General features: G+C 38.3%; 1 protein-coding gene across 1 annotated transcript; it reads left to right on the top strand.

The window, feature by feature from the left end:
- Positions 1-745: 745 nt before the first annotated feature.
- Positions 746-25,120, top strand: OPN4 (opsin 4). The gene is made up of 12 exons (XM_050899397.1): positions 746-772; positions 8,319-8,461; positions 10,402-10,535; positions 11,693-11,896; positions 13,745-13,916; positions 14,820-14,984; positions 18,299-18,406; positions 19,557-19,737; positions 22,852-23,004; positions 23,520-23,588; positions 24,046-24,081; positions 24,929-25,120. The coding sequence occupies exons 1-12, from the start codon at positions 746-748 to the stop codon at positions 25,118-25,120; spliced, it is 1,584 nt and encodes a 527-aa protein (XP_050755354.1).
- The last annotated feature ends 177 nt before the right edge of the window (positions 25,121-25,297 follow it).

Here is a 25,297-nt window from a genome sequence, read left to right as displayed (position 1 = left end):
TTTTTGGTTTATTTTTAGAAGTGGACCAACAAATACCCATGACCTAAATTCTACAAGACAGAAGTGCACACAAGCACATTGTTAAATATCAGAATCTATTTGAGTTCAGACAATTTCAGCAGAACTGTACACATACATCTTCTTTAAAAGCAGACTACAAAAAACTAATTCACCAATACAGTGAAAATGAACAGTAAGGTCTAATATTTAAGACAGATAGTGAAGTCAACCTTTTAACTTCTTTGCCTTCATACAGGGATAATGTGGATATAGCATTAAAATTCAGACATAAATCTGTCAAAGCCAAAAAAGATAACTGCACTTTTAAGTGAGCATCAGTTTTATGCTGTCGTTAAAGTGAAGCTGGAATCTGGATGGAACAAGCTTCCAACTGGGCATGTGCAGACCCTGCCGTCTCCTGTATTTAAATGGAAGCCGTCACTGCCGCCCTTTGCTAAGCTGAAGATGGAGTGAAGCAATCTGCAGCTCTAGTGAGAAACTCTGCACTGGATCTCACATTATTCCAGAGAATCTAACAATCTGCTTTACACACACAAAAAGGTAAATTGGCTGACTTAAATTCAGAGGAGAGCTTTTCTTTCTTTGTTTTTGCTTAGATTTTGTTCACCTGAATAATCAGCCCATCCAAAGGGGGATCTCTTGTCCCTCTGAGGACCCCAACGGCACCAAAATTGTGGAGTCCTTCAATGCATGGAATGACTCGGAAGCCAATGCCTACACACTGATGGACCTGCCTCTTAGAGCCCCAACAGTAAGTGTTTTCTGTCACTAAAAGCTGTAGCAAGTAGTTCTGCTGGCAAAGCTGGCATTTATAGAACTGTAAATGGACATTTAAGGTGCATGTACACATTTAATGCTGTAATGCAATAATGAACAACATAATGAAAACTTTAAAATCTTTTTATTCCTTTAACTATTTATTTACTGCAGAAAGGACTGTAGAAGCAGTGTTTTTCAGCAGAGTTACATGGGCAGAAGACAGGGAGGAATGTCTAATGGCAAAGTACACCAAGTATGTTGCAAACTATCAAAACAACATGTTCTTGTGCATTAAACAGCTGTTTAGCAGTTCAAACACAATGCTCTCCTGTGTTATTATTCAAGATGGAATTTCTGTAATAGTCTGTAAGTGCAGTGGAGTGCTTATGTAAATGTTAAAGAGTTGTTATTTGCAGTTACCCAAGAGAGCTGTTCAGAAGGTATCCCAGGTAAGTCCTATCAAAGCTCTTTCTCAGTTGCTAAATACTAAAGAAAATTTCCTTAGAAGTGTGAAGGTGAGAATCTGTTGTGATGACACTTCAGGATGGAATTTCTTTGGGCTCACTGACAATATTTTCCATCCCACCCCACAAGCCCGAACCAAAGGAGTTCAGAAGTTCTCTTCCTGGTTGTGTATCTCAGTATACTATTAGGACTACAAAGTTTTGTTCACCTGCTGTCTATATAAAAGTCTGTTTAAAAGAATAGAAAAATGACTCAAGCTAATTTTTAAAGCTTTTAAAATCTGAAATTCAACTTAAAATCTTGATGTGGTCACACCAGGTATTTTGGCATGGCCCACATAACACAGTGGACACTTAAAGACTGTGTGCAAGTTTCAAACATTCCAAAAGTTTTTATGCATATAGAATGTTGGATTGGGTGTTTCAGTTTGATCCTAATCTATAATGAAGGACCAGTAAATATTTTATTATTTGCATAGGAAAAATGCAGTCTATTTATTTAAAAAAAAAAACAACTGGATGTGTGCAGTGTATTACAGAAAAATAAACAGAGAAGTGTCCTGAGCCAAGGCGTTTACAAACTAAATTAGATGGATAACATAAGAAAGAGGATAGCAGAACATAGCAGGGAGGGAGAAGGACTGGAGAGCACATAGCAAAATGGAAAAGGATTCTGGGGACAGAGTGATTTACATCAGAAAATTAAAAATGGATTTTTTCCTTATTCTGCTGAAAGAGGTAATTAGCTGTCCCTTTCCTCTCCCTAGGTCAAGTGACTTTCAAATTTTTGCATTTTAATTTGACACAAAGATTGGTTTAAGAGAGTTTCAGGACTGACAGCAATATGTGCTGCTTGTGGTTGAGATTAAATCCAGAACATAGGATACAAAATCTGCTATCCAAACTGCTCAACAGGACAAACATCATCTATGGAAAGCCCTGGTGTCTACTGGAAAGAGGGCTTAGCAGTTGGCATCACCCTGCTGAAACCATAATTGGGGTGGGATTACACTCCTCTTTGTGCGGCCTGTCATCACAGAGCAAGGGCCTACAGAGGCAAGCTCAGAAATCAGAGCAAGGAACTGTGAAGAAAAATAAGTGCTATCAGTTGTTTGAGGCCTCTTGTAGGTAGGCAGTACAAACATTGCACCTAGAAACCCTAGCAAATTACAGTATTTCTGTTCTGATAATTTTTCTAAACTATATGATTTGTTGTAATGTAAAAGGCATAACACTACCATTGGTTGTATAAGTCATACTGTGTAAATAAGCAGCTTCATTACCTGTATTTGTAGGAAAATTAAGAACAAAGAAACCTGATACATTGCCAAACTCAATGGGGGACCACCAAAACTTGCGATGTTTTGGAACTGGGCTCTATTCCATTAGAACATTCATTCTGCAAAACCAATGCCTACAGTTTGAAGCCAAATGAATTCATAAAAGCAACAACATAGCAGTCCCTATTTCCCTTTCCTTGTCTTGTTTTACACCGAATTAGATATAATCCATCTGATCTCCAGGCAGAAGTAGCTGAAAAATGTCCTTGTCCTGGTCTTTTCAAATAAGACAAACAAATAAATCAATTAATCAGTCAGAACCAGCACTGAAATATGTTCAAATCCCCAAATGACCTTATGAGGATTTCTTCTTTCCCTATAAATATAAACTAAACCTTGCTTTATACTCTTGCTATTGGGAGAATGTGACGAGTGGGCTATATAAAATATGATTTATATTCAGTATAAGTATTTACATGCATGGCCTTGCTCCTACCATCATCGCTGTTAGCTTTAGTACGAGTTCAGTAATCAACGTCTCCAAGTGAACAGTAATTATGTGATATGATTTTTTTTCTTGCTCTGAAAAAGAACAGATTTTTTTCCCCAATAATAGTTGAACTGTTTTCTTTGCATGTTGTCCTTTTTTCACTTATAAACAAATATTTTTCTCATGCTATGGCTGGTGGGGGGTTTGGACTTTCAAAAATGGTATGTCTTCTACTAGAAGTTATTCAGAGGTGAGCTGGTTTGGTTGGCTTGGGGTTTTTTTTAATCAGTTATGAAATAACTATTTAGAAAACCTTCTCTTTAGGAAAATGTCTATAATAAACAGATTCCCAAGACAGAATAGATGCAGGCATCAAATATTCCTGTGTTTTATATCTGGTCTAGACTTCTTTCTAACCTGGGCAAATCACTTAGGAATTGTGATTTTGTCCTGGACTGCAAAGGAATTCCTTTATCCTTTTAACTCTCTTCAGACCAGTGTCTTGCAGGGTCTTGACAAACTTCATGGTGAAATACAAGTTCTGCCCTACACTGATGTTCTCTGTGGCTGATTCATTTTTACCCCTTCTCTGCTTGCACCAAGTCTTAGCAGAAGGGACTGTGCGCTGCTCTCTTCCCGAAGAAGCAGGCTGGCTCCTCAAATCGGCCCTCCAGGAAGAATTCTGCCTCCCTTGTAACTAGCTGTGGCAGCAGGCCATAAATACAGAATCACGAGGCTCCATGTTGTGCTGCAGCCTCCACCGACAAGGCCAGAACAAGGATTTGGACATACTTAGCTATCAAACATTTCCTTTTCTCCAAACTCCCAAAAAGCATCTCAAGTTTGTAAGTCTCAGTCAAGTTTTAGCTGTTTTGTTGTAGGCAGTAGACAAGCATTCCTTTCGGGAGAACAATGGTCATTTTAAGAAGGCAGACTGCATTAAACCTAGCTGTTTCCCTCTATTCTAGTGTTTCTACACGGACAACCTTAAACCTGCTGGAAGGAAATACACTAACATAGAGCAACTTCATAACTTCTTGCCACTGACTCTATTGAGGCAAATATAGAGTAAGGTTTAGAAAAGGATTACACTTATATATATGGACGATAAAAGTATCCTCCACTAAGATTATCCTTTCAAAGGGATAATAAGCCTGTTTTAGGGTACAAACCAACTGCTAAGACTCTATACTGAAAATGAAATTCCCACATCACTGTTCATTATGCACGTTTCGCAGCTCTGTGAAACACCCAGTCACGGCTAAAGGCAGGCTAGTGTTTTGTCAGGAATGCTGGTCTGAATCACTGTGGCACTTCCCAAGTTTCTTACCACACCAAAATTATCCACATGATTCTGCAAAACTATAGTGTAAATAAATAATAAATAATAAATTACATGCCTACCGGAGATTAAAAACCCAAATTCTTTTACAGTTCTAGCAAAAGGCTAGTTTTCATATACACCCAAACAATATTATGGAACCTGCTTTTAAGGTTGACTAAAATGCCGTCCTTGGCTAGTGATATGTTTTCCAACTGACCCTCCGTACTTACTGTGAAGAAATTTTGTTACGTTACAGTTACTACCTTGATGTCCTCCACAGCTTCCGTGACCATTTTGTTTGCTTGCTTGAGAAACGCGCAACATTTATATTGACTGACTCTCAGAAAGTTGGTGCTTCCCAATGAATTGTTTCCTACAGAATTAATACTGACCTAAGCCACCCACAGCACAGGTGGTCTGTGGGTATACTGGCACCCAGTGGTCCAGAGCCTCAGGTGCAAACATCTTTTACTTGTTGACTCAGGAAAGCTGTAGTCCATTGTCCATCCTCTGGAAAATGTCCAACCTCTTAGCTTCCAGTTCAGTTTCTTTGTGCATTTGGTGATGTTTTGAACCATGTTACATTAAACAAACTGTGTTGTCACATCATTTGGAAGAGAAATAATGAAGTGCTGGTTTTGCCTGTTCATTTTTCTTATCTTCATTACGAGGTGTTTATAGAAAGAAGGCTGAACAGAAAAACATGCAAAGCAACAATGCTATGTATTATCAATGCAATTGAAATAGTCGTTCAGAGTATTCTCAAACAACAATTGCTATAGTGGGGATTGCAACAGTGGGATTTTTGTTCTCCCCTGGCAACCAAATACTCATACCGTGGGGTGATAACAGAAGACAGAGACTAAACAACGCTAATCTGCTGGAGAAACTGAATAGAGAAAAGCTTTGGGAATTGTCTGATTTCTTGATGATCCTGCTGACCTGATTTCCTCAAGCACTATCTCTTTCTCCCTGTCCTTTCTTTTGACATAAAATTCCCATAGAAGATCTAGAGCTGAACTTGATACAGGCACGTGTTTTCATCTTCTAGTAAGGAAGCTGTACGTATGCAACTTCGTAATGAATTTGAAGTGCTTAGGCCTGATCTAATGCCTTGTTGGTCAACTAGTACCTTTCTTTGACTTAAAGAAGCTTTGAATCAGATCTATATTTCCAATAAAAAGAGTGAAATTACTTTTTTTAATAATTGACTTTTTCCTCTTAGAGAACAGCCAGAGTTGGACCCTGTGGTAAAAATCCCAGGCCTACAGAAAGTCCACACTAAAATGTGAATTTATTCCTCTTTGCCACAGACCTTTTTTTTGACCATATATTTAGTATTATTTATGTCCTCTCACGGCTCCAGTATAAATATTATTCCTTTATTTTTTTCACACTTGACATTTTTATTGACTCTGAACTTGTTTCATTCCTGAATAAATCATTTTAAAGTCTTCTACTGTCCCTTAAATAACCTTTCCTCTCTTGGGATTTCTCTGTGTATTTATATTTATCTTTTAAATTTTTCCTTGTCCTTAGTCCTCCACAAATTTAATTCAAATTAAGGCCATTTTAATCTGTTCTTTGTAGCCAAAACAAGCTCCTTTAGTTGCTTCATTTCTGTTCTCTTGATCCAGTTCTGATTAAATGGATAGCTACAGGGAAAAACATCAGAAATCTCCATTCCATTAATAATCATCATTAACTCTCTGTAGAACAGCAGTTAAAAAATGTTCTAGCCACAACGCTAAGGAGAGGAAAAAAAAAAACCAAAACGAACCAAAGAACACCCGATCTCATTTATTTAAAACAGTTTTATCTCAAACTCTCCCTCTCCACTTGCTATTAGTATGGGATTTTTTTTGTTATTTTACTGGCAGTGTGTTAAGCACAGCAATTTCTACCTAGGCAAGATGCCCATTGATGTTGATGATGTGACGCCAACCTACATTTTGCTGCAGGAACCTGAACAATAAATGCCGTGATACTGTCATTCAGTTAGTGTATCAACCTTAACATTTTGCTCCAATTACAATAACAGCCAGAGCTACATTTTCTCTCTCTAAGATCAGAGTATTTGTCCAGCATTTCATTGCTACTAATGTAGAAACCCAGGGAGCGCGTGCTAGTTGTTGAGGATTGCTGCAGGCAGATCTTCAGCACACAAGCAAAGACAATCTCTTCCAGAACTCCAGACACTCTGGGGATTCACCTCTTGCTACTGGCACATTGGTTTTAAATACACACTGTCTCTAATAACTTCAGCCCAATCTCACAGAGGTATTCAGAAGTAATGTTTGCCTCTACTGTCTGAAAATACCCATTTCCTTTGATAACTGGGGTGTTGTCAAAGGCATTTCCGAGTTGCGCTCTAAGTGAATGCCAACTACTAACACAACTGTAGCATAAAAGGGAGAACTTCATGCCTACCTCTGTGCACTTTCCTCCTTTCCTACCAGCAACCTTCCCTTTCCTGGGAAGGAATGACTGCATATGACAACTGTACCACCACCTGCCAGTACCTGTGATTGGAAAGAACATATCCAGCCTCATAGCACTATCTGAGCTTGGTACAGGCACAGACCTTGGAACAGGCAATTCCTTTGTCCTGGATCCTAGGCCACAGCCAAGTTGACAGTATTCACAGTAGGCAGGCTACAAACAATTCAAAATATTTCCTGGGCTTTTCTCAACCCTGGTGTGATTCTTGTAGCTCAGTAGCTGAGGAATGCCATAGCTGCAACTTGCAGGCTTGAGCTATGAGCAGCGCTCATGGCATGCTATTCCAGAGTGAGTGCCACCCTTGACGAGAAAAGCCTGGCTATGAAGAAGAGACAGGATCTGTCCATGCAAATGAATGAGGATGGGGCTTGGTATTTTTCGTGACTCCATTAGCTGGTTGGAGCTGATGCCAAGACACGTTTAGGACACAGGCAGTTGCACAAAGGTGAGTGTTTAAGGCTCCTTGCCTGACCTTATATCAAAAGGCAGCAGAACAGTGATGGTTTGGACAGCTGTTCTCTCCTCTTCAGTTTCTATCAGGTCATCCTGCTTCCTGGGTGCAGCCTTATTGTTTGCATCATTACTAATCTGGGGTCACTTGGCCTAAAATGTGTTTGTGGCTCCTGATACTTAACTAAAAAATGGTTTTAAATTATTATTTAAAATGCTGTAGTCTTCAGACTTGGCTACTGAATTTTGCTATGAGTTATTAGTTGATTAAGACGCAAATGCTTTCATCAAGTGCTTTATCACATACTTTACACAGAGCAAAATACCTTCATTCAGTGCAGAGTGAAAACAGAACTGGTATGGAAACCAGGCATAAGGTATAAAGGATTTGTGTTTCAGTTTTTCTGATCCTTAACTTAGTTTCCAAAAGACTCTTGTTCAATGCTGCCAGGCTTTTGGTAACCAAGTCTTGAGGGCAGCTCACAATTCAGTGTTATTCAGTGGGAGAAATGAAATAGCCATACTACTAAAGGAATAAATGCATGCTTATCCATAGAAGATCACTTCTGCTTAGTTAGGGAAGTCTAGCCAGTGATGTCAGAGGAAAACAGAAATCTTACTTCACAGGTACAGAAACTTTCCTGAAATGAAAACTACAGAAAACTTACTTGTTGTTAAGTACTGCATTACTTGATGTCAGATGCAATGAAAAGGGTCCCTTCCTGTCTCTCTCTTTCTCCTCTACATCCTTATCTTTCTTTTGGGAGAGAATAGATTGCTTTCCTTCACCAAAATTTTAAATCAACAGTAAACATATAAACCGCCCTTTGACCTTTGCACTGCTGATGGCATATTTATCCCTTGAAGATGATCAACAGTAAATGTAATTTGAAAGCAATTAGCTTATTCTGACTTTTTTTGCTTGCTGTCTTTTTGCATTCTTGACCATTTCCTCTTCTAGAGAAGTACATGCCAGCTTATTCAGTAAAGTCTGACAATATACCTATGACCTTTTGTTTACTCCACAGAAGATGACAGTGCAAGATGTTCCTGGTGCCTTTCCTACAGTGGATGTCCCAGACCATGCCCATTATACAATTGGAGTAGTCATTCTTATAGTGGGGATCACAGGAACTCTGGGTAATTTCCTGGTCATCTATGCTTTCTGCAGGTATCTTTCTTTTGGATGTTTTTTTAAATACTCAAATTTATGAACTTTAACAGTACCTTGACTGTGCTCTGCAAATGCAGAGCAGGCATACTATCAGACCACTACGCAGACATAGTAAAATGCACGAAGAGACACTGCTGTAGGGAAAAAAGTGGCAACCTGCCATTGCCCTCTGACCTCCTCCCATTAACCATAGCCATAGCAAAATTGTTAGCAAAATTGCAAAGAATCACCCAGATATGCCAAGCAATAGAAAAGCAGCCAAAGTAGAAATCTTCCAGTGAATTTTTTTCTGCTGGCTGAACTGTGTCTGCACTGGACTGATGGGATGTTTTGCACCTGTGTCTCTCACATATCTTCTCTATTTTAGATGCTTCCTTCCTCCTACTGCTTACTACTCAGTTTCTTTCCCCCCTCTGTTCCTTACTGGCCATGTCTCGTTTTCACATTTTCTAACACTTGGCTTATTTCCTTTTAACTAAAGCCACATTCCAACTTTTATATCTGAAGGAAACTGGATTTCTGACAACAATGTGATATTTTCACCATTCCTGTTCACTCATCCTGTTTCTGTTTTGTCAGACTGGGGCAGAGCATTGGCATGATGTCCAGGCCAGTGAGCTTCTACTTCATGATTGGTCTTTAGGCACTAATGTAATAAACCAAAATAATAGCAATTATATGATAATTTGGCTGTGTTAACTTAAATCACTGGAGTATGGACAAAAGTAGTCTGGGTCTCAAGCCTATATTTATGTGGCGCATTAAACGGTATGTGCATTAAGAGTAGACACCAACACTTTAGTGTGAGTGACATGGCCTTAAGAACAGAAAAGGAGTTGGCATGCAGACCAGATATGTGAGGATGAAGTACATGAGCTAGCTTAGCTCTTTGGCTGGTCCCATACAGGAAATCCAGTCATGGCAGAGGCAGTTGCAGTTCCACTGGAGGACACAGCTTGTCTTCATTTGGAGATGTTATGAAGACAGAAAGGGATACTGACAGCGAAGTAACAAGTATATCAGAAGTTCGGAGAACACATCAGATGCCTACAAAGCAGTCTCAAGTAATGGCAAACTATAAGACAGCCAGCTGCCTGAAACAGAAATATGTTCAGTAACTTTGCAGACTACTGAACAAATAAATACAAGTGGCCCATAAGCATCTACTAATAATATCTCCTTGCTCCTAAATTGACAGATAGGGGACAGTAGTCCTAGTGATTGATTCTGGATCAGTGCAAAGAATCCATCATTTATTCTGGTATTTTTCAGCTGTGTCTAAGACTGAAAATTTGAGAAAGGAGCTAAAAAGTTATACTGAGCCCCAAACTGAGGAGCTCTCAGTTGAGCTTTTATGTGTACCCTTTAAAACACTGTACTATAATACTATGAATAACATATACAGGCAGGATATACTGAAGGCTGGCTATTGCTCTCTTTAAAGTCAGTGTCTGGGCCAGTGAAATGAGTGTCACAGAGAAGAATTGATGTAAAACAAAATGCTTGATGTGGTACATAGTGAGTTTGCTTAATCCCTGTATTTGGAAGTCACTGTTGATCTTATCAGCAATGGAAAATGCGCTCCCCTCTCCCTGCTTAACATGACCCAGATCCAGAAATCCATAGGGTACATCAACTTTAATTTCCTGTTAATCATGGACATGCAATGCACCGGGTCAGAATATTTAAAGAACAATATGATTTATCCCCGTCACTGAGCTGCTTATCAAAACAATCCTCTGAAGTGCACAGGAGTATAAGGGTGTAAAACTGAGCCTTGCTTATGTTCTCTCACGAGGGAAATGAGAAGCACTCTGCTGTAGCTTGCTATGTAGTGTGCCTTGGTATTTGTGAAGCTGCCAAGGCTCACAGGAAAGAGTTAACAACGTAATTAACAGTGCAGTAGTGTTTAGCAACATTCCTTCTGATCTCTGTAGGAGCAGGAGCCTTCAGACTCCAGCCAACATATTCATCGTCAATCTAGCTGTTAGTGACTTCCTGATGTCCATTACGCAGTCTCCAGTTTTTTTCACCAACAGCCTCCACAAACGCTGGATTTTTGGTGAGAAAGGTTTGTATATATTCTTTCTCAGATATCACTAAGTATGTTCTTACCATAGTGGCAGTTAATCTACTACTTCCTTATCCTCAGGTACACTTGCAATGTTCAGAACAATTCTCAACATTGTTTCAATGTTGATGCAATGTTTCTTTGAACATTTCTGTCTGTGTGCAATAAATACATTCCCAGCACGGAGAGGAAAATTACATACACGAGATAGATATAAAGGCAACATTGGCAACGTAAGGACTAGTCTTCTTGCCAGCATTCTTCCCCAATCATCTCATAACTTAGTTACTGGCAGAGTCCTATGACAAAGAAGCACCACCCCTCAACACACCAGCTTAAAAGCTCCTCTAAATAACCTGCTCTGGAACTTGCACCTGGCAAAGTGAGGTGAGAAAGCCTGGCAAAAGTGAGTTTGCACAACAGAAATATTAACTGAACATTTCCTGTGCAGTAAGAAAATGTGGAATGAAGGTGCCTTCATTCTTCCTCTATAACTGTAGTAAGAGGAAGACTAGTCTTTGCCTCTTGAACAGGTATTGACAGAGAAGGAAGTAATGTTGCTATTTTGATCTCTGATGACCAAAAGCACATTTGTTTTTAGTTCCATGAAGTGTTCAATTGTATACATGTTAAAATAAAAAACCAAACCAAACCAAACCCCTGCTTTTAATCATTAGGTTGTTTGAATAATTAAAATCACTCATTAATATATTCATAGTCTGCATATTTACTTCAGTTATGCTGACCTTGAGATATAAATGGTTCCATGATATCAAAATAGCTATAACCCATTGTTAAACAAAACAGCTTTTTCTACGGGAGCTGCAGTAAAACTGGAGTTAAACAAGATATTAATGGACTGCTGAAATGATCCCACTAGAAACATCAGAAATCATTGAGTGAAAATATGTTAAGTATCACTGTCTCCAGCAATTCAAGCAAACAAAATCTTTGACGTTTATCTCCACGGATAATGTAATTAGCAAGACAGACAGCAGCTTTGAAATAGCATTACAACTGCAGGAAAACTGAATTTCCATTGCTTTACAAATTCCAGAAGACATTAGTTCACAAGAAACACAGACTTGAACTCTCCCAGAAATTAATTAGCATGGGTAGATTAATTTCACTGCTACTTCTGTCATCTTCATTGAAAGGCTGTGAGCTGTATGCCTTCTGCGGAGCTCTTTTTGGCATTACATCTATGATCACTTTGATGGTGATTGCCTTGGACAGATATTTTGTCATCACAAAACCTCTGGCTTCTGTTGGAGTGATGTCTAAGAAGAAGGCCTTAATAATCCTGGTAGGAGTCTGGCTGTACTCTTTGGCTTGGAGCCTCCCGCCCTTCTTTGGATGGAGTAAGTGAAATGGAATAAAAGTTTTTTTCCCTCATAGCATTGGATTAAAGACCAGTTACAGGTATAGAAGAGGGTTGAATTAATGGCTTGCATATTAGGCTTGACTAAATTAATTTGAAGAAAACTGATAAAATACGTATTGAAACGGAAGATTTCTAATCAAAAGAAAAAAAAAATCCAGTGTGTATTACAGCATATTATATGACAACAGCACTCTTCCTTAAGCTCATTACTTACTGATTAAAGAACAGTAGATAAAATCAAGGCCAAAATTTATGAAGGATGCGCCTGCCTATTATCCCATACCTACTTCCAATGAACCAAATTCAACAACATAAAAGTGAAATAAATGTATTATTTGTGGTTTTTCTGATGACTTTTTTCCTCCCCAAAGGTGCTGTGTAAGATAATAGTGTCTATCTAGACAGTCTGAGCATTTTGTGCAAGTACATCTTCAGTAAGCCTTGACTGTGTTCTAGATGGGCAGATTGCACTAGGTGTTGGTCACATTCTCCATTCAGCCATTGCTATCTTCACAAAGGCTTCCAATAAGGATGGCATTTAGTAATAACTAACTAATTTGCTTTTGTAAATGTGAATTTTACACCTGCAAATTGGAACACACATACAGCATCTTGATCCTTGCAACTTGTAACAAAGAGAGTTTCTGTTATTCTTCCTCATTTGCATCCGCCTCACTACCATTAGTTTCCTATGAGTCACCAGTTTCAGTCAGTAAGTTAGAATGAACTCATCATTCAAAACCCCAGCCCATCATTGTGCTCCCTAATTCCAGAAGAGAATGTGTCAGCTCAGCTGAGGTGAGAACATAGCAATGTTTGATTTTCCCAAAGGATGCTGCAACCAACTCAGTTACTGAGTAGAATTTCAGCAGATTTTTGTTATTGTCTTGTTATTGTCATTCTGGTTCCCCATAAATATGAAGTATGTTTAAGCAGGCAAACTGCAATACTGGGAGAAGCAGCCTTTAGTTGAATGAGGAGCTGTTAGAACAACAAAATGATAATATAGTCTTAGATTCTAGATTCTTAATTGGAGAAGGTGGAATAATTGCTTGAAGGGTGTTGTTATCTTGTAATTAGATTCTAATAGTACACATAGTAGTAACTCTCATATGGTAATTAGATGCATCTGAGCACATCTGGTGCAATATTTTTAAGAGTTCAACAGAAAATATCACTGTAAACAGTGAAAATTAAATACAAAGGTAAAAAGACATTGCTGTCGACAATTTCTTTACTTAACAGTTTGACACAGTTCCTTTAAGGAGATTATGTTTTATTTCAGGCAGAGTATTATGTATGTGTGATTTTTTTTTACTTGTACTCAACTTTACTTCACGACAAAATTAATTTGATCTGCACAATAAATCTTTCTCCTTTGCACAGTAAATTTGTCTTATCTGCACAAGCTTGAAAAAGTGGTAGCTATAGCAATCAGTTTCATTTCACTCCTTGGGAAGACAGAAATTTGACAGGAAATGGAGATATTTAAAAACAATATGGGTCTGATCCAAGACCCACTGAAGTATTTGGAGAGATGCCCTTTGACTATGTTGAGCTTTAAACAATATTCAGGAACTGAAACAAAATTATTCAGTTTTCTGATCTGAAGCCTTAGACTGCTAAACATAAATACAATAGGGCAACAGAGTAAAAGAAAATAAAAAGAGGTGCTTCAAACGAAGAATTGTGTATGCTTTTAAACTTTTTCCCTTTTGAGAGAATAGGACTAAATCCCATGTTATTCTGAGTATCTTTCTCTAACTTCTGCACTCAGAATAAGAATCACGTCATGGCTTATGCCTTCTCCTGTCTTTCTTTCTAGGTGCATATGTTCCCGAGGGTCTGCTGACTTCCTGTTCCTGGGACTACATGACTTTCACACCATCAGTCCGCGCCTACACGATGCTGCTTTTCTGCTTCGTCTTTTTTATTCCTTTGACTGCTATCATATACAGCTATGTCTTTATATTTGAGGCTATCAAGAAGGCCAACAAGTAAGTAGCCAACAGTCTTAAGTTTTTATCCTTCTGTTTAAGTGACTGCTTATTTTCTTAAAACAAAAACTAACAGAAGAAAATTGGGACGTTTTTCACTTTTAATTTGTATGCATGACTGGGACAGGAAACCAAACCAGAATTCTGTCAATAGTCAACATGGTAAGAAGTATGATCCTTAGAAGGGCCATTCTTGAATTTCAGCCACTGCTGTTCAGTATATTGTCTAATGATGCAGAAAAGGGTATGAGTAGCAGCAACAGAAATCTGAAGGATAAGAAAGGACTACAGAAATTATCCAACCAAGAGAAATACTAAAGGGACATCAGAGACACCTAACAACAGTGCATCAACAACTATTCCACAGAAAAATAGATGGAATTGAACTACAAATTCCATGTTTGACAAAGGTTGAAAAAAAGATAAAACATTTAATCACAGGTCTCTGAAACAAAAACTATCGTTGTAAAAATAAAGGCCGGTGTCTGCCACTATGTTTGTAATCTGTAGATACCTGTCCTGTAGATATCGGCATATCTAGTCACATAGCTCAGCAGTACAGAGTGAGAGTAAGGTAGCAAAATCAGACCTAGGGAAGCAAAGACTTCTCTAACTATATTTAACATAGCGTTGTTCAATTGGCTTGAATACCTGATTTATGTGGAAATTTTTCTGGTACAGGACTATTTTCCTCACTGAAGCACATGTGAATTTTGCCATTGATTAGTGGAACAAAAGTGCATTGAATTGTGAAGGACCGGTCACATACGTACATTAACACACATTAGAAGTGCATCACTTTTAGCATGAACTAGCATAAGACTAATTGTTGCCCCATTTTATGAAGCTATTTGCTCAATTCCCTACCTCCTTTTTTTGCTGTTGTATGTTTATTTCCCCTAGGTCTATTCAGACATTTGGATGTAAACATGGAAATAAAGAGTTCCAGAAACAGTATCAGAGGATGAAAAATGAGTGGAAGATGGCCAAAATTGCACTGATTGTCATCTTGCTTTATGTCATTTCCTGGTCACCATACTCTGTTGTTGCTCTGGTAGCTTTTGCTGGGTAATTATGAATGCATCAGCAAAGGAATATTCAGTGAAAGCAAAAGGTGTGAAATTGTAAAAGACAGATGAAAGTCAAAGCTACTTGTCAAGTTTAATGCCTGAAGTGCATCCAAAACATTCACATATTTAGGAGTGACATTTAACAAATGAGGCACATGCTGACTGTGATTTTTTCTTAGTTTGACTTAAAAAAAAAAAAAGTAAAAGAAAAGAAAAAAGAAAAATAAAACAGGAAGGTTATTACTGGCAACATAACATTACTGTGCTGATGATTTCTGAATGCAGATTCTCTATGCCAGGATATTTGAACTATCTGAACTTTATTTAGCACCAAAATGCTAAATAAGGGGCCCAAAAAGATACACCCAGGGTTTGATTCTCTTTTCTTTCTCCACTTCTTTTACTTACAAAAGTCTATTCATTTTCTTGTGTTACATCAAACTGCTGAAATTCCTTACATGTATAAGCAAGTTCAAAATTAGTATATACTTGCATTGGGGAGCTCTTTGATGCTGGATGTAAAAGATCGTAAAATATAAATCATCTAAACATGTTCTTCATCTATTTAATTGTCAGCATTTTATACAGTAATTTCAACAAAAGCATGATACTATTAATACAGTATCTGTAAATAGCTTGATACCAGACTATAGTTGATACAATCCAGGTACAAGTAACAGATTGGGAGTCTGGATGCCTTGGCTCTATGTGGATATCTCTCCCATGTTAACGTGAATTTTCCTGCGCTTCAGCTTAGCCTTCATAAAATGGGTGTGACTATCTGCTTTAGAAAGTCGTCAGCTGCAAATCCTCAAGTGGAAGACTCCTACGACAGTACAAAACACTTCTATTTGTATTTTTCAAGTCAGAAATAAAAAGTAGGTTTTCCTAAAATTGACACACAGGATAAATTTACTTATGCTGGAGCATTTTGGGAGGCAGGGGTGATTTTTGTTACACATCTAAGGAAGAGGCCACTGCAGGGCCTCTTCTCAAACATAGCTTAGGAAGCTTCCTAAACATAGCACTTCTAAAATCTTACGGTTAAGAAGAAAAAATGCTAAGAGAAGATTCTGTCCCTTTGTATCCAGAGGGGCAATTCCAAGCAGCAGCAAACATTTTCTCCATGAAGGTAAACATGTTTCTCACTCAGAAATGCAAATCCTTAGGATGTGTCCCAGTGTCCCGTTTCCCGTCACAGGGGTACTTAGGTACTGGGCACCCACCACAGCTGATATGTGACCAGCTAGAGACAGAGTAAAAGCAAGAAGACAAAGAAATGCAGCACAGCTGCCTTGCAGCACTACTTGCTCCAAGATACCTCAAAAAAAAAAATTAGGAGATGCTTTAAGCTAACCATTTTAGCTATACATAACTGTCAGGCTGTCCTGTACGATTCAGCCTCTGCCTTAGGATGATCAAGTGCCTGCTGACTTGACTTCTAGCCAATGTCTCACACTGACAGAAATCTGAACAAATGAACAATTTTATAACTCTATAGTATGTGACAAATGAGCATTTGCAAATTTTGCTCATGAAGACATCTGGTGAGCAACACAGCTTCATTCAGCTTTTTTTCCATTTCTGACCTATGCCTTTTAGGCAATCCTTCTGGGATTTTTCAGAGATTAATAGACCAAGCCTGGAGGCCTTCCCTGGACTTCTATTACAATGAACTCAGATAAAATCACTGCCTGCCACATGTCTGTCACAGGCAGACATGGAGTCTGTGGCTATAGTCTTGGACTGAAGACAACTCACCTGACAGAGCAACAACATACACAAAATGAAGGAAGAACCTTAATTCCTTTAGAAAATATTTCGGATGGGGAATACTGAGCTAGCACACAGTCATGCTCACTAATATTGCTGTTCTACAGGTTGTATTTTCTGGGAATGGTTAGCTTAAACAAAAGCCGCTGTCACTGTTTGTTTCTGTTAGCTGAACTCCCCATCAGTCTTACCAAAGCAGTCTCTCTCATCTCAGGGTCAAAAACTCCATTCCAGCAAGGTCATACTGTTGTGTGTTCTCCAGAATCCGTGAAGAATTACACCTCTAACCAATGCTTTAAAAGTATGATTAGGAGAAACCATGTTGAAAATTGTATATGGAGAACATGCTTATCAGAGAAGAGCCTTAAATTAGAGGTGAAATGGCATCTCAACATTCAGGCAGCTGACAAAATAATTCGTGTATTACCATTAGCAAACCACTTCCACCTCATCACAGAGCATAAATATTCCCATAGTATGATGAAAAATTTCTTCACCAGGAAGATGAGCTGCCACCTACTTAAGCAATCCTCTCCGTTGTTTGTTTGCAACACTCATATGAGAGACCTTCTCCTGAGAGAGGACTGAGAGGAAAACCTGTTTTTTCCCATAATGTTTATAGGAATACAAGGCTAATTGAAAGATGGAGCTTAGACTGTCTTCTCAGGAAGAAAAGCAGTGATAAAGAAAGGATGTTATCCTTGGGAGGAAAGACTGACTTACTGGGCCATTTCACTTAGAACCCTTTCTACCAATGCAGGAAGAGGTCTTTATAGCCTCTAAGCAGGTCTATGGAGAATTTGCCTGGTAGAAACTGCCTATGAAATGTTATTGTGATTTCGGTCTGAGCTGTTCTATTGACTTTCTTCTGACCAAGACCTTCCGGGCTACTTCAAGCTATCTTCAACAATTAACTGGCTGATAGCAGCAGGGCAGATAGACATCAATCATAATTCTTGTATCCTTTAGAGTCACATAACCTGCATATATGCATGGTCACAGTAACACATCAGCGTAACATATGATACCTGAAAATACTTTCCCTTCACTGTTCAGTTCAGAAAAATACTTCCCCTTCACTTTTTACTTCAGATCAGGCAAGAAATAAAGTTTGAATAGGAAAATAGATTTATTAGTTATCTTTCCCTATAATGCCTCATTCTGCACACCTATTTAGTGACATATTACTCAGCAAGCATATCTGCTGAGTTTGGAACAGATAAATATTCTGATGAATGCACATTCACTTATTGAAGGCTGACTTTGTTCCTAGGGTAAATAACATGGCAATTACCACCATCCTGAGTCATAGTAGTGAAGTACTGCAAGAGCAGCCCCAAGAAAATCATGTTTCTCAGAAATGCAATCAGGCTGGTGTTGATCTTTACAGGCAAAGGATGTAAAATGTGTTATCTCACTGTTTGGGTACAGGACTCCCCCTTTTACTCTCTCTGGAGCACTTATTGTCTTGTCAGTGTATAACTGCATAGACTACACAGAACTCAATATTAAATATATAATGCATTTGCATTACTCTAGGTATTCCCACGTCCTAACACCCTTCATGAACTCCATACCAGCTGTGATTGCCAAAGCTTCTGTCATCCATAACCCCATCATTTATGCCATCGCTCACCCCAAATACAGGTAAGTTCACTCTTATAATCTATGTTTAATACAGCAAAGAAAATCAGACAGTTAACTTCGTCACTTTTAGGACTAGTACCTGAACTCTGCTTCACCTGCTCATTTTACCTCTGCAAGACAGCCTTGCCCTCCCCAAGAAAACTTCTCAAGGCCATATAAATGTCAGTGGAATTTGTACTTGGAACAAATTACTATGCAGATGGGAGTTAGAGATGTTTATGGATACTGATCTGTACTTACAGATTACATGATAAAACAGAGACCTTCCCACCTCAAAGGAAAGCACCATAAATTTTTTAACTATCTTCATGAGAGATGCAGACATTTGTCAGTGTTGCAAATACCAGTTTGTTAAATTAACCAGGCCGGAGAGAGATGCAATTCAGTAAGTCAATCCACCTCTTCCCTATTTTGTGTGTCCTCCCCACCTTTCTTCAAGCTTTCATTTTTCAGATAGTATTTCTCCTGAGTGGTAACACATCTAGGGTCATTACCATCTCAAGTTCAGATGCAGGCTGTGAGATCTGACGGACAGCAGCAAAGCCATATGCTGTTGTTTCACCCTTTACAAAGACCTGCTGGGGAACTGGATAGAGAAGAGGTGGGCATGAACATCTAAGTGGGGAAGGCTGGGAGGAAGAGGAAAGCTAGGCAAAAGAGTTTCCTTACGCTGCACATGAGGAAAGAAATGCTGTAATATAGGTGCACATTTTGTACAACTCTACAGATAGCTGGCAAACAGATGTATAAGAGGAAGCTAGAATAGCTGCTTAGGGGAAGATTAAAATAATTCATTATGTGGTACTTCTGCGAGGTTCAGTTTAAAGGGACAGAATTTTATTTTTGCCCTGATTAAGCTGAAAGCAGACAAAACATCATTTTAATAGCTCCCTCCAGTTCGAAGAGTTACATTTTAATGCCCTTATCCCTGCCAAGCAATAAATTTGAGTTCTGCAGAACACTGTGAATAAGTGATCTTGCAGGGTGATTGTATATGAGATATTGGATATCTGGAAAACTCTTTTTGTACCCAGTAATTTTCCAGTCCATGCAGCATTAGTTCATCTCTCTGAATAAATGCATTGTTTATGATGACTGAATTTTTGTGCTAACAGGAAAAATCTGACTGGTTCTACCTCTCATCCATTAGAACAGCCATTGCAACATATGTTCCTTGCCTTGGATCCCTGCTGAGAGTTTCTCCTAAAGACTCGCGGTCTTTCAGCAGTTATCCCTCCTCCAGACGAGCGACCGTAACCAGCCAGTCTTCTGAGATAAGTGGGCTGCAGAAAGGAAAAAGGCAACTGTCTTCTCTCTCTGACAGTGAATCAGTAAGGGAGACGCTTCCCATACACCCATTTTTAATTGCAAAGTAATTCATCTTCATATAGAGTCCTTCCAAGCGGTAGACTCTTTAGATGAAATGCATTAGGGTGCTTATTACAAGAGCTCCAGAGAAAGGAGAGGGACAAAGTGAAATAAAAGACAGAAGGCTGAAGTGTAAAAGCAGAATGTAGATCTTTGTACTCTTGATGGTTGGCGACACTGAAGGAAGAGCGGAAAGATGGAACAACAGGGATTTTAGAAAGTAAGGGAAGCTTAGAGTCAGAGCACCCTTGAAAGTCTGATCATACTTCTAGGATGTACTTGTCTGACCACAGATTTGGAGTCTGGACACACACAAAAAAGAAACTGCTAATCACTAAATAGTTCTCTAGTGAAAGTAAGGTTGTAATGAAACAGAAAATGCTTTCTGAAAGTGAAGTGGGATGTATTTGGAAACATATTAATCATCAGATTTAGACAAATCTGGAAATCCATTACAGAATCATTCTCACAGAAGACCTCAACAGCTTGCTGCTGCCAGCCTAAGTGAAACCAAATGTTTCGCACAGCAGCTGAAAACAGGGCAAATATTTGGCATCCTAGGCTCTCTCTTGCAACCCAGAGTTACATTACTAAGTCACTAAGTATATTAGTTAGTTCATTGCAATTGTTTTAAATGAAATTTCCAAATATATGAAAAGCCATAATTTTCTTCGTGATTCTTTTTCATAGTCAAGGTAATAATTGTATCTAATCCAGCCAAGCGCTGAATTCTGGCAGTTGTTTTTAACAGTGACATTTCAATTTCTTTGCACTCTATATTCTTTTGACTTCTCAGTCCAATCAAAATGAAATTCTTCTGGCTAGCAGCCACCGTTCAGGTGGAAGGTTTTAAAACTGGCTAATAAAAAAGGAACACTTTTATATGGCATCTCGTAGATTGTGAATCCTGATTCTTAAAAGACCAACAGACTCCTTCAGTAACACTGTGTGTTCTTGTACTGCTACCAGCGCTGAGGAAGGGGAACCATACAAAAAATTCAACAATTCTTTTTGCTTAGGAAAGCAAGTCTTAATACTCGAGGTAAAACAGTGGAATGGAGAATGAAAATTACCTGAAGTAAAAAATTCCAAGCAATTGGCATGCTTCAGTCTGGAATTTTCTATAAGCCTTGAGTAAGTCTAGATCTTGTACAGAACAATGATAGAGTCAAGATTTTCTGACAAGAATATATGTTTCCCTTAACTATTTGACCATGGAATACTCCGATTTATTAGTAAGTAATATCTATTTAGCTGAAGTACAGAGCAGAAAGAAGGGCTCAAGTTTAAAACAAACAAACAAAATTGCTTTGATGCTCACTGATAATTTATTTTGGGGTTTTTTTGCACCATATGTGGCTCAATTAAGCTGTAAGATTTCTAGACATACACTCACAATGCAAAAAGGCAGTACATATGCTGCCATGTATTTTATGTCAAGGCTGGTCATCAAACTGTAAGCCGACAAATTATCTTTATGCAATTGTTTTGTACTCCTGTGGATGTAAAGATATTCTGCACCTTGGAAAATCCTAAAGAAACAATTTCCAGTCGGTTCTTTGCAATGAAAAGGAGCCAAGCTCCAGAACAGATGCTCAGAAAGTTGCTTCAATTCTAAAATTCAACCAAATGGGGCTGTTAGTGCTAATAGACTCTATGCATGGAATGGGAAGCACAGTATACATTTTTTAAAATGTTGGGATCCAGAAAATAGCCTAGTCCAACCTCTTGTGCTTCAGCAGGAGAACATATGTTTAGATTGTCCTCCTGGATATTTTGTTAAGATCTTCTAAAAAATCTTCCACAGAGACATTTCAGTCTGGACACTCTTCACTCTGTAGACTCATCTTCATCATTGCTTCCCCAATAGTTAGAAAGCTGCTTCTGAAAATACAATCTTGATTGTTACTGTTCCAAATTAAATTAATTTTTCCTTCCCCTTCTTCTGTGATCCCCTTACCCTTCCCCACAGTTACACAGAAAAAATGATCCTGATCCTCCTTAGAGCAATCCCTCTGTTATATATTAAAATTCTGGTATAGCGTCACCAATTGGGATTCTCTCTTAATAGTAACAGACTCATCAGGCCGATTTCTCCAGTTCCATCAAATTTCATGGTTTTTTACACCTCTTATTTTTATTTTCTTCCCTGGGGAAAGTTTATCAAAGTATCAATAATTGAAAGTATTAAATATTGAACGTATCAATAATTGCTTTGAGTATTTTCAAGCAATTATATACTCTCATCTGATGGAAGCTACATCCAAGGCACATATATTGCTTACGAAAAACCCTTGCTGCATGAAAAAAATTAAGGAAGTATATCATACTGTTATGTTCCCCCATTCTAAGGCAAATTACACTGTCAAACAGAAAATAGGCTGGTTTGCCATGAGCTCCTCATCAACCCCATTAGCTGTTTCATTGTTTTATTATGACCTATGGAATTCTGTGATTCTTCATCATTGTAGTGAAAAGGCTGACAGAGTGAGGAAAAGGAACAGAATTTTTGACTTCTAGGAAATTCTGGTGGGTTGGGTTTTTTTTGTCTTTTTATTTTTTTGTTTTCCCATTAATTGGAACAAAGTTTATAAAATCAGGGCTCCTTCATGAAACGAAATGTTTCTAAAGCACTGATTCTGCTGTCCCTGGACATTTCCTTCTATTTATTTCTGCTTCCACCCAAGCCACTTTGGAAACTTTGGCCCTAATTCCTCCAAACACCTGTGCTTCCTAATTGGGTACTACTACAGAAACACTGTCTCCTCAGAGCTACAAGGTGCATCAACAATAGACTATAATGAAACACTATTTTATTTGAAATTTTGCAGTGCATCCTGTGGAGAGAAAAAAAAAAGTAAGCCGAATTTTAGACTCAACAGACTTGATAGTTTTGTTCGTACCTCTTAAAAGCAAACATTTTATGAAGTCATACATGGCCTAACTTTTGTGAAATGTCTTTTACACAATGTCTGTCTCTTTTACAATTTCTGTCTAGGTAAAACTGATTCTCATGGGGCAAACTGGATGGAAGTCTAAGGAACCTAGAGTGATTGTTTTTGCTGTATTCATTTTAGGGCTGTACTGACACAGAAACTGATACCCCCAGTATGTTCTCCAGACTTGCTAGCAGACACATTTCCTATGAAACGGGTAAAGACACAACTCAAACTAGTGACATGAGAGCCAAACCTAAACTGAAGAGACATGATTCTGGGATCTGTGAGAAGGTAATAGACTGCGTAATATCTAAATTCTCTGACAACTGGTAGGTTAACAAATCTACACATTTTACTGTAATTAATCATGAAGGTTCCTGCCAAGAAGATGGGGATAACCTATGAGTTAACACAATGAGTAATGACTTAGAGGCTTTTTATTTCCACCCTGGTTCATTATTCAGCTGTCTTTGTTGCATTTCTGACAAGCAATGGTGCTGTTTTAGTGAACTAAGCATCTCAATGGTATGTTGTCTGTGTTTGGTTTTAAATGTGTATTCAGTAATATTTGTACTTCACTGTCCAAATTACTTGGTCAATCTTTCTGTTGTCTAGCCATTTGCTATCAAATGAACACATACAGTGAGAGGTAAAAAACAAGGCTATCTTTAGCATATGACTACTTTTCAGTCAGTCCTCTGCTGTCCCTTTTTTTCTTTTTCTTATACTTTGCATTTCATGTATGTAAAATATTGTGACATACCTATATGTCATTTTTGTCTTTCTTATCTGTGTTCATTTATCAGACAGCTGTAGATGCTGATGACATATCCATGGTGGAACTGAATGTCACAGAGTGCACTGCTACACCTACTGTAAGAATTAATATTTTCATATTTGGCATGGGTCTAACTAATGGAGGGAACAAAAACTAATGACAATCCCAGTCTCCGAGCACAAATTAAGTTATTTTTTGAGATGCAAAAATCACATGATAATCCCAGCAGAATACAGAAAACATGACCACAAAGGGTAAATCATTGCTGAAACTAAGCAGAAGGAGAACACATGTACTACAGGGTTCTCCTTAAGTCCAACTTCTTCAAGGAACTTGAATATTTTCTTGAATTAAGTAGGTCCCCTGATGAGGTCTGTGATTTCCTTAGTGGAGCATGAAAGCATTAATTTTGTGCCATCTTTATATGAATAATATACACAGTAAGCTGAGATAGCCATTCTGATGGCTGTACCTCTCAGACAGCCATAGTCTTGTGGCAAGTACTGCTGCACAGTGACACTGTTAACTATTTAATGTTTTCTGTTTTGGGTTAGCAAACATCTAAAAAATGCAACTTGGAGAAAATCAAGGTAAGTTTTTGAAGCATGCCATATCACCTATTCAGTAAGATGTTGCGCTAGTGTCTATTTCTTCTTCCATGTAACAAAGCTACAGCATACTGATAAAATTTTTTTGACATCTGCCACAAGTGAGTCAACTTGCTTTAATTCTTGACAGACAAGGAAATAAGAGAAAAGACCTGACAGGTGAAAACAAGCCAGTTTTATCTTTGCAGTATTAACCCCAATGTAATATAAACATCTTAAATTATCTCGTTATTGTTAGCAGTGATCCTTATGAGCTATTGCTAGCCTTGTCCTAACACTCTCATTTTTTGGTCCTGTGCAAGTGACAGCTAACATTGCTATTGTCAAAAAAAGCTAATTAATCTTTCCCTCAATTCCCGTTTTCACTTCATTCTCTAGTTTGCTTCCCCCTTCAAACTATCTGTGCTGTTATCACTACATTTTACATCACCTCTTGCCCCAATGAACCTCAACAGTCCCTCTTTATGGAGGGACTCCTTACTTGATTGAATTCATAGATTGAGCATATTCATAGCACTTTTGTTCATAGTCAAATGTGCTGTCATTAGGCTGGTCTTTCATCAAAGTAGACCAGCTCTTAAGTAGCAAATGCAAAGTCTGTGCTTTAGTACATTAACTTTACAGTTTTTTTCTCATAAGTTATTAATGAAATATTTAAAAAGTGTTCAGATCTACTTTTTCCTCCATCCTTTAAGTTTGGTTTTGAGTTAGTCGTGGAGATCAGCAAAGTGCTTATCTAAATATATGCCACTTTTTCATAGATGATGCAACCTGATCTCCTTGTAGATGTTTGTGTTTTCTATTTCTTTTAAATCCTTGTATCCTTTAGAGAGGTGAGAGCCTGAATGGTATTGGACAAAGAAAAGGAGAGTCTCACCACGGACCATCTGCAGCCCAGATACCCAGCATTACAATAACATACAGCAATGTCCAAGGAGTAGAGCTGCCTTCTGGATACAAGTCTGGTTTCCTGTACCCTAAGATCAACAGCCACAAGCAGAACAAGAAGTCCAACACCTAAGTGAGTGGTGCAAGCCAGAATGTCACCTTAGCCAATACCTCTGGAACAACTATGGACCAGCTGAATCCAGAATACCTTCCTACATTGTTCTGAAATGCTCCTACAAAGATACAACACAAGACAAGCAAGGATAAAAGCAAGAGGAGTAAGCTTTTCAGCATCAGAGCTCTCTCCAGT

The sequence above is a fragment of the Gymnogyps californianus genome, chromosome 6 (assembly GCF_018139145.2).
Source record: "Gymnogyps californianus isolate 813 chromosome 6, ASM1813914v2, whole genome shotgun sequence".
NCBI lineage: Eukaryota > Metazoa > Chordata > Aves > Accipitriformes > Cathartidae > Gymnogyps > Gymnogyps californianus.
The sequence above is the reverse complement of the archived record's forward strand: the minus strand, read 5'-3'. Positions and strand labels throughout refer to the sequence as shown.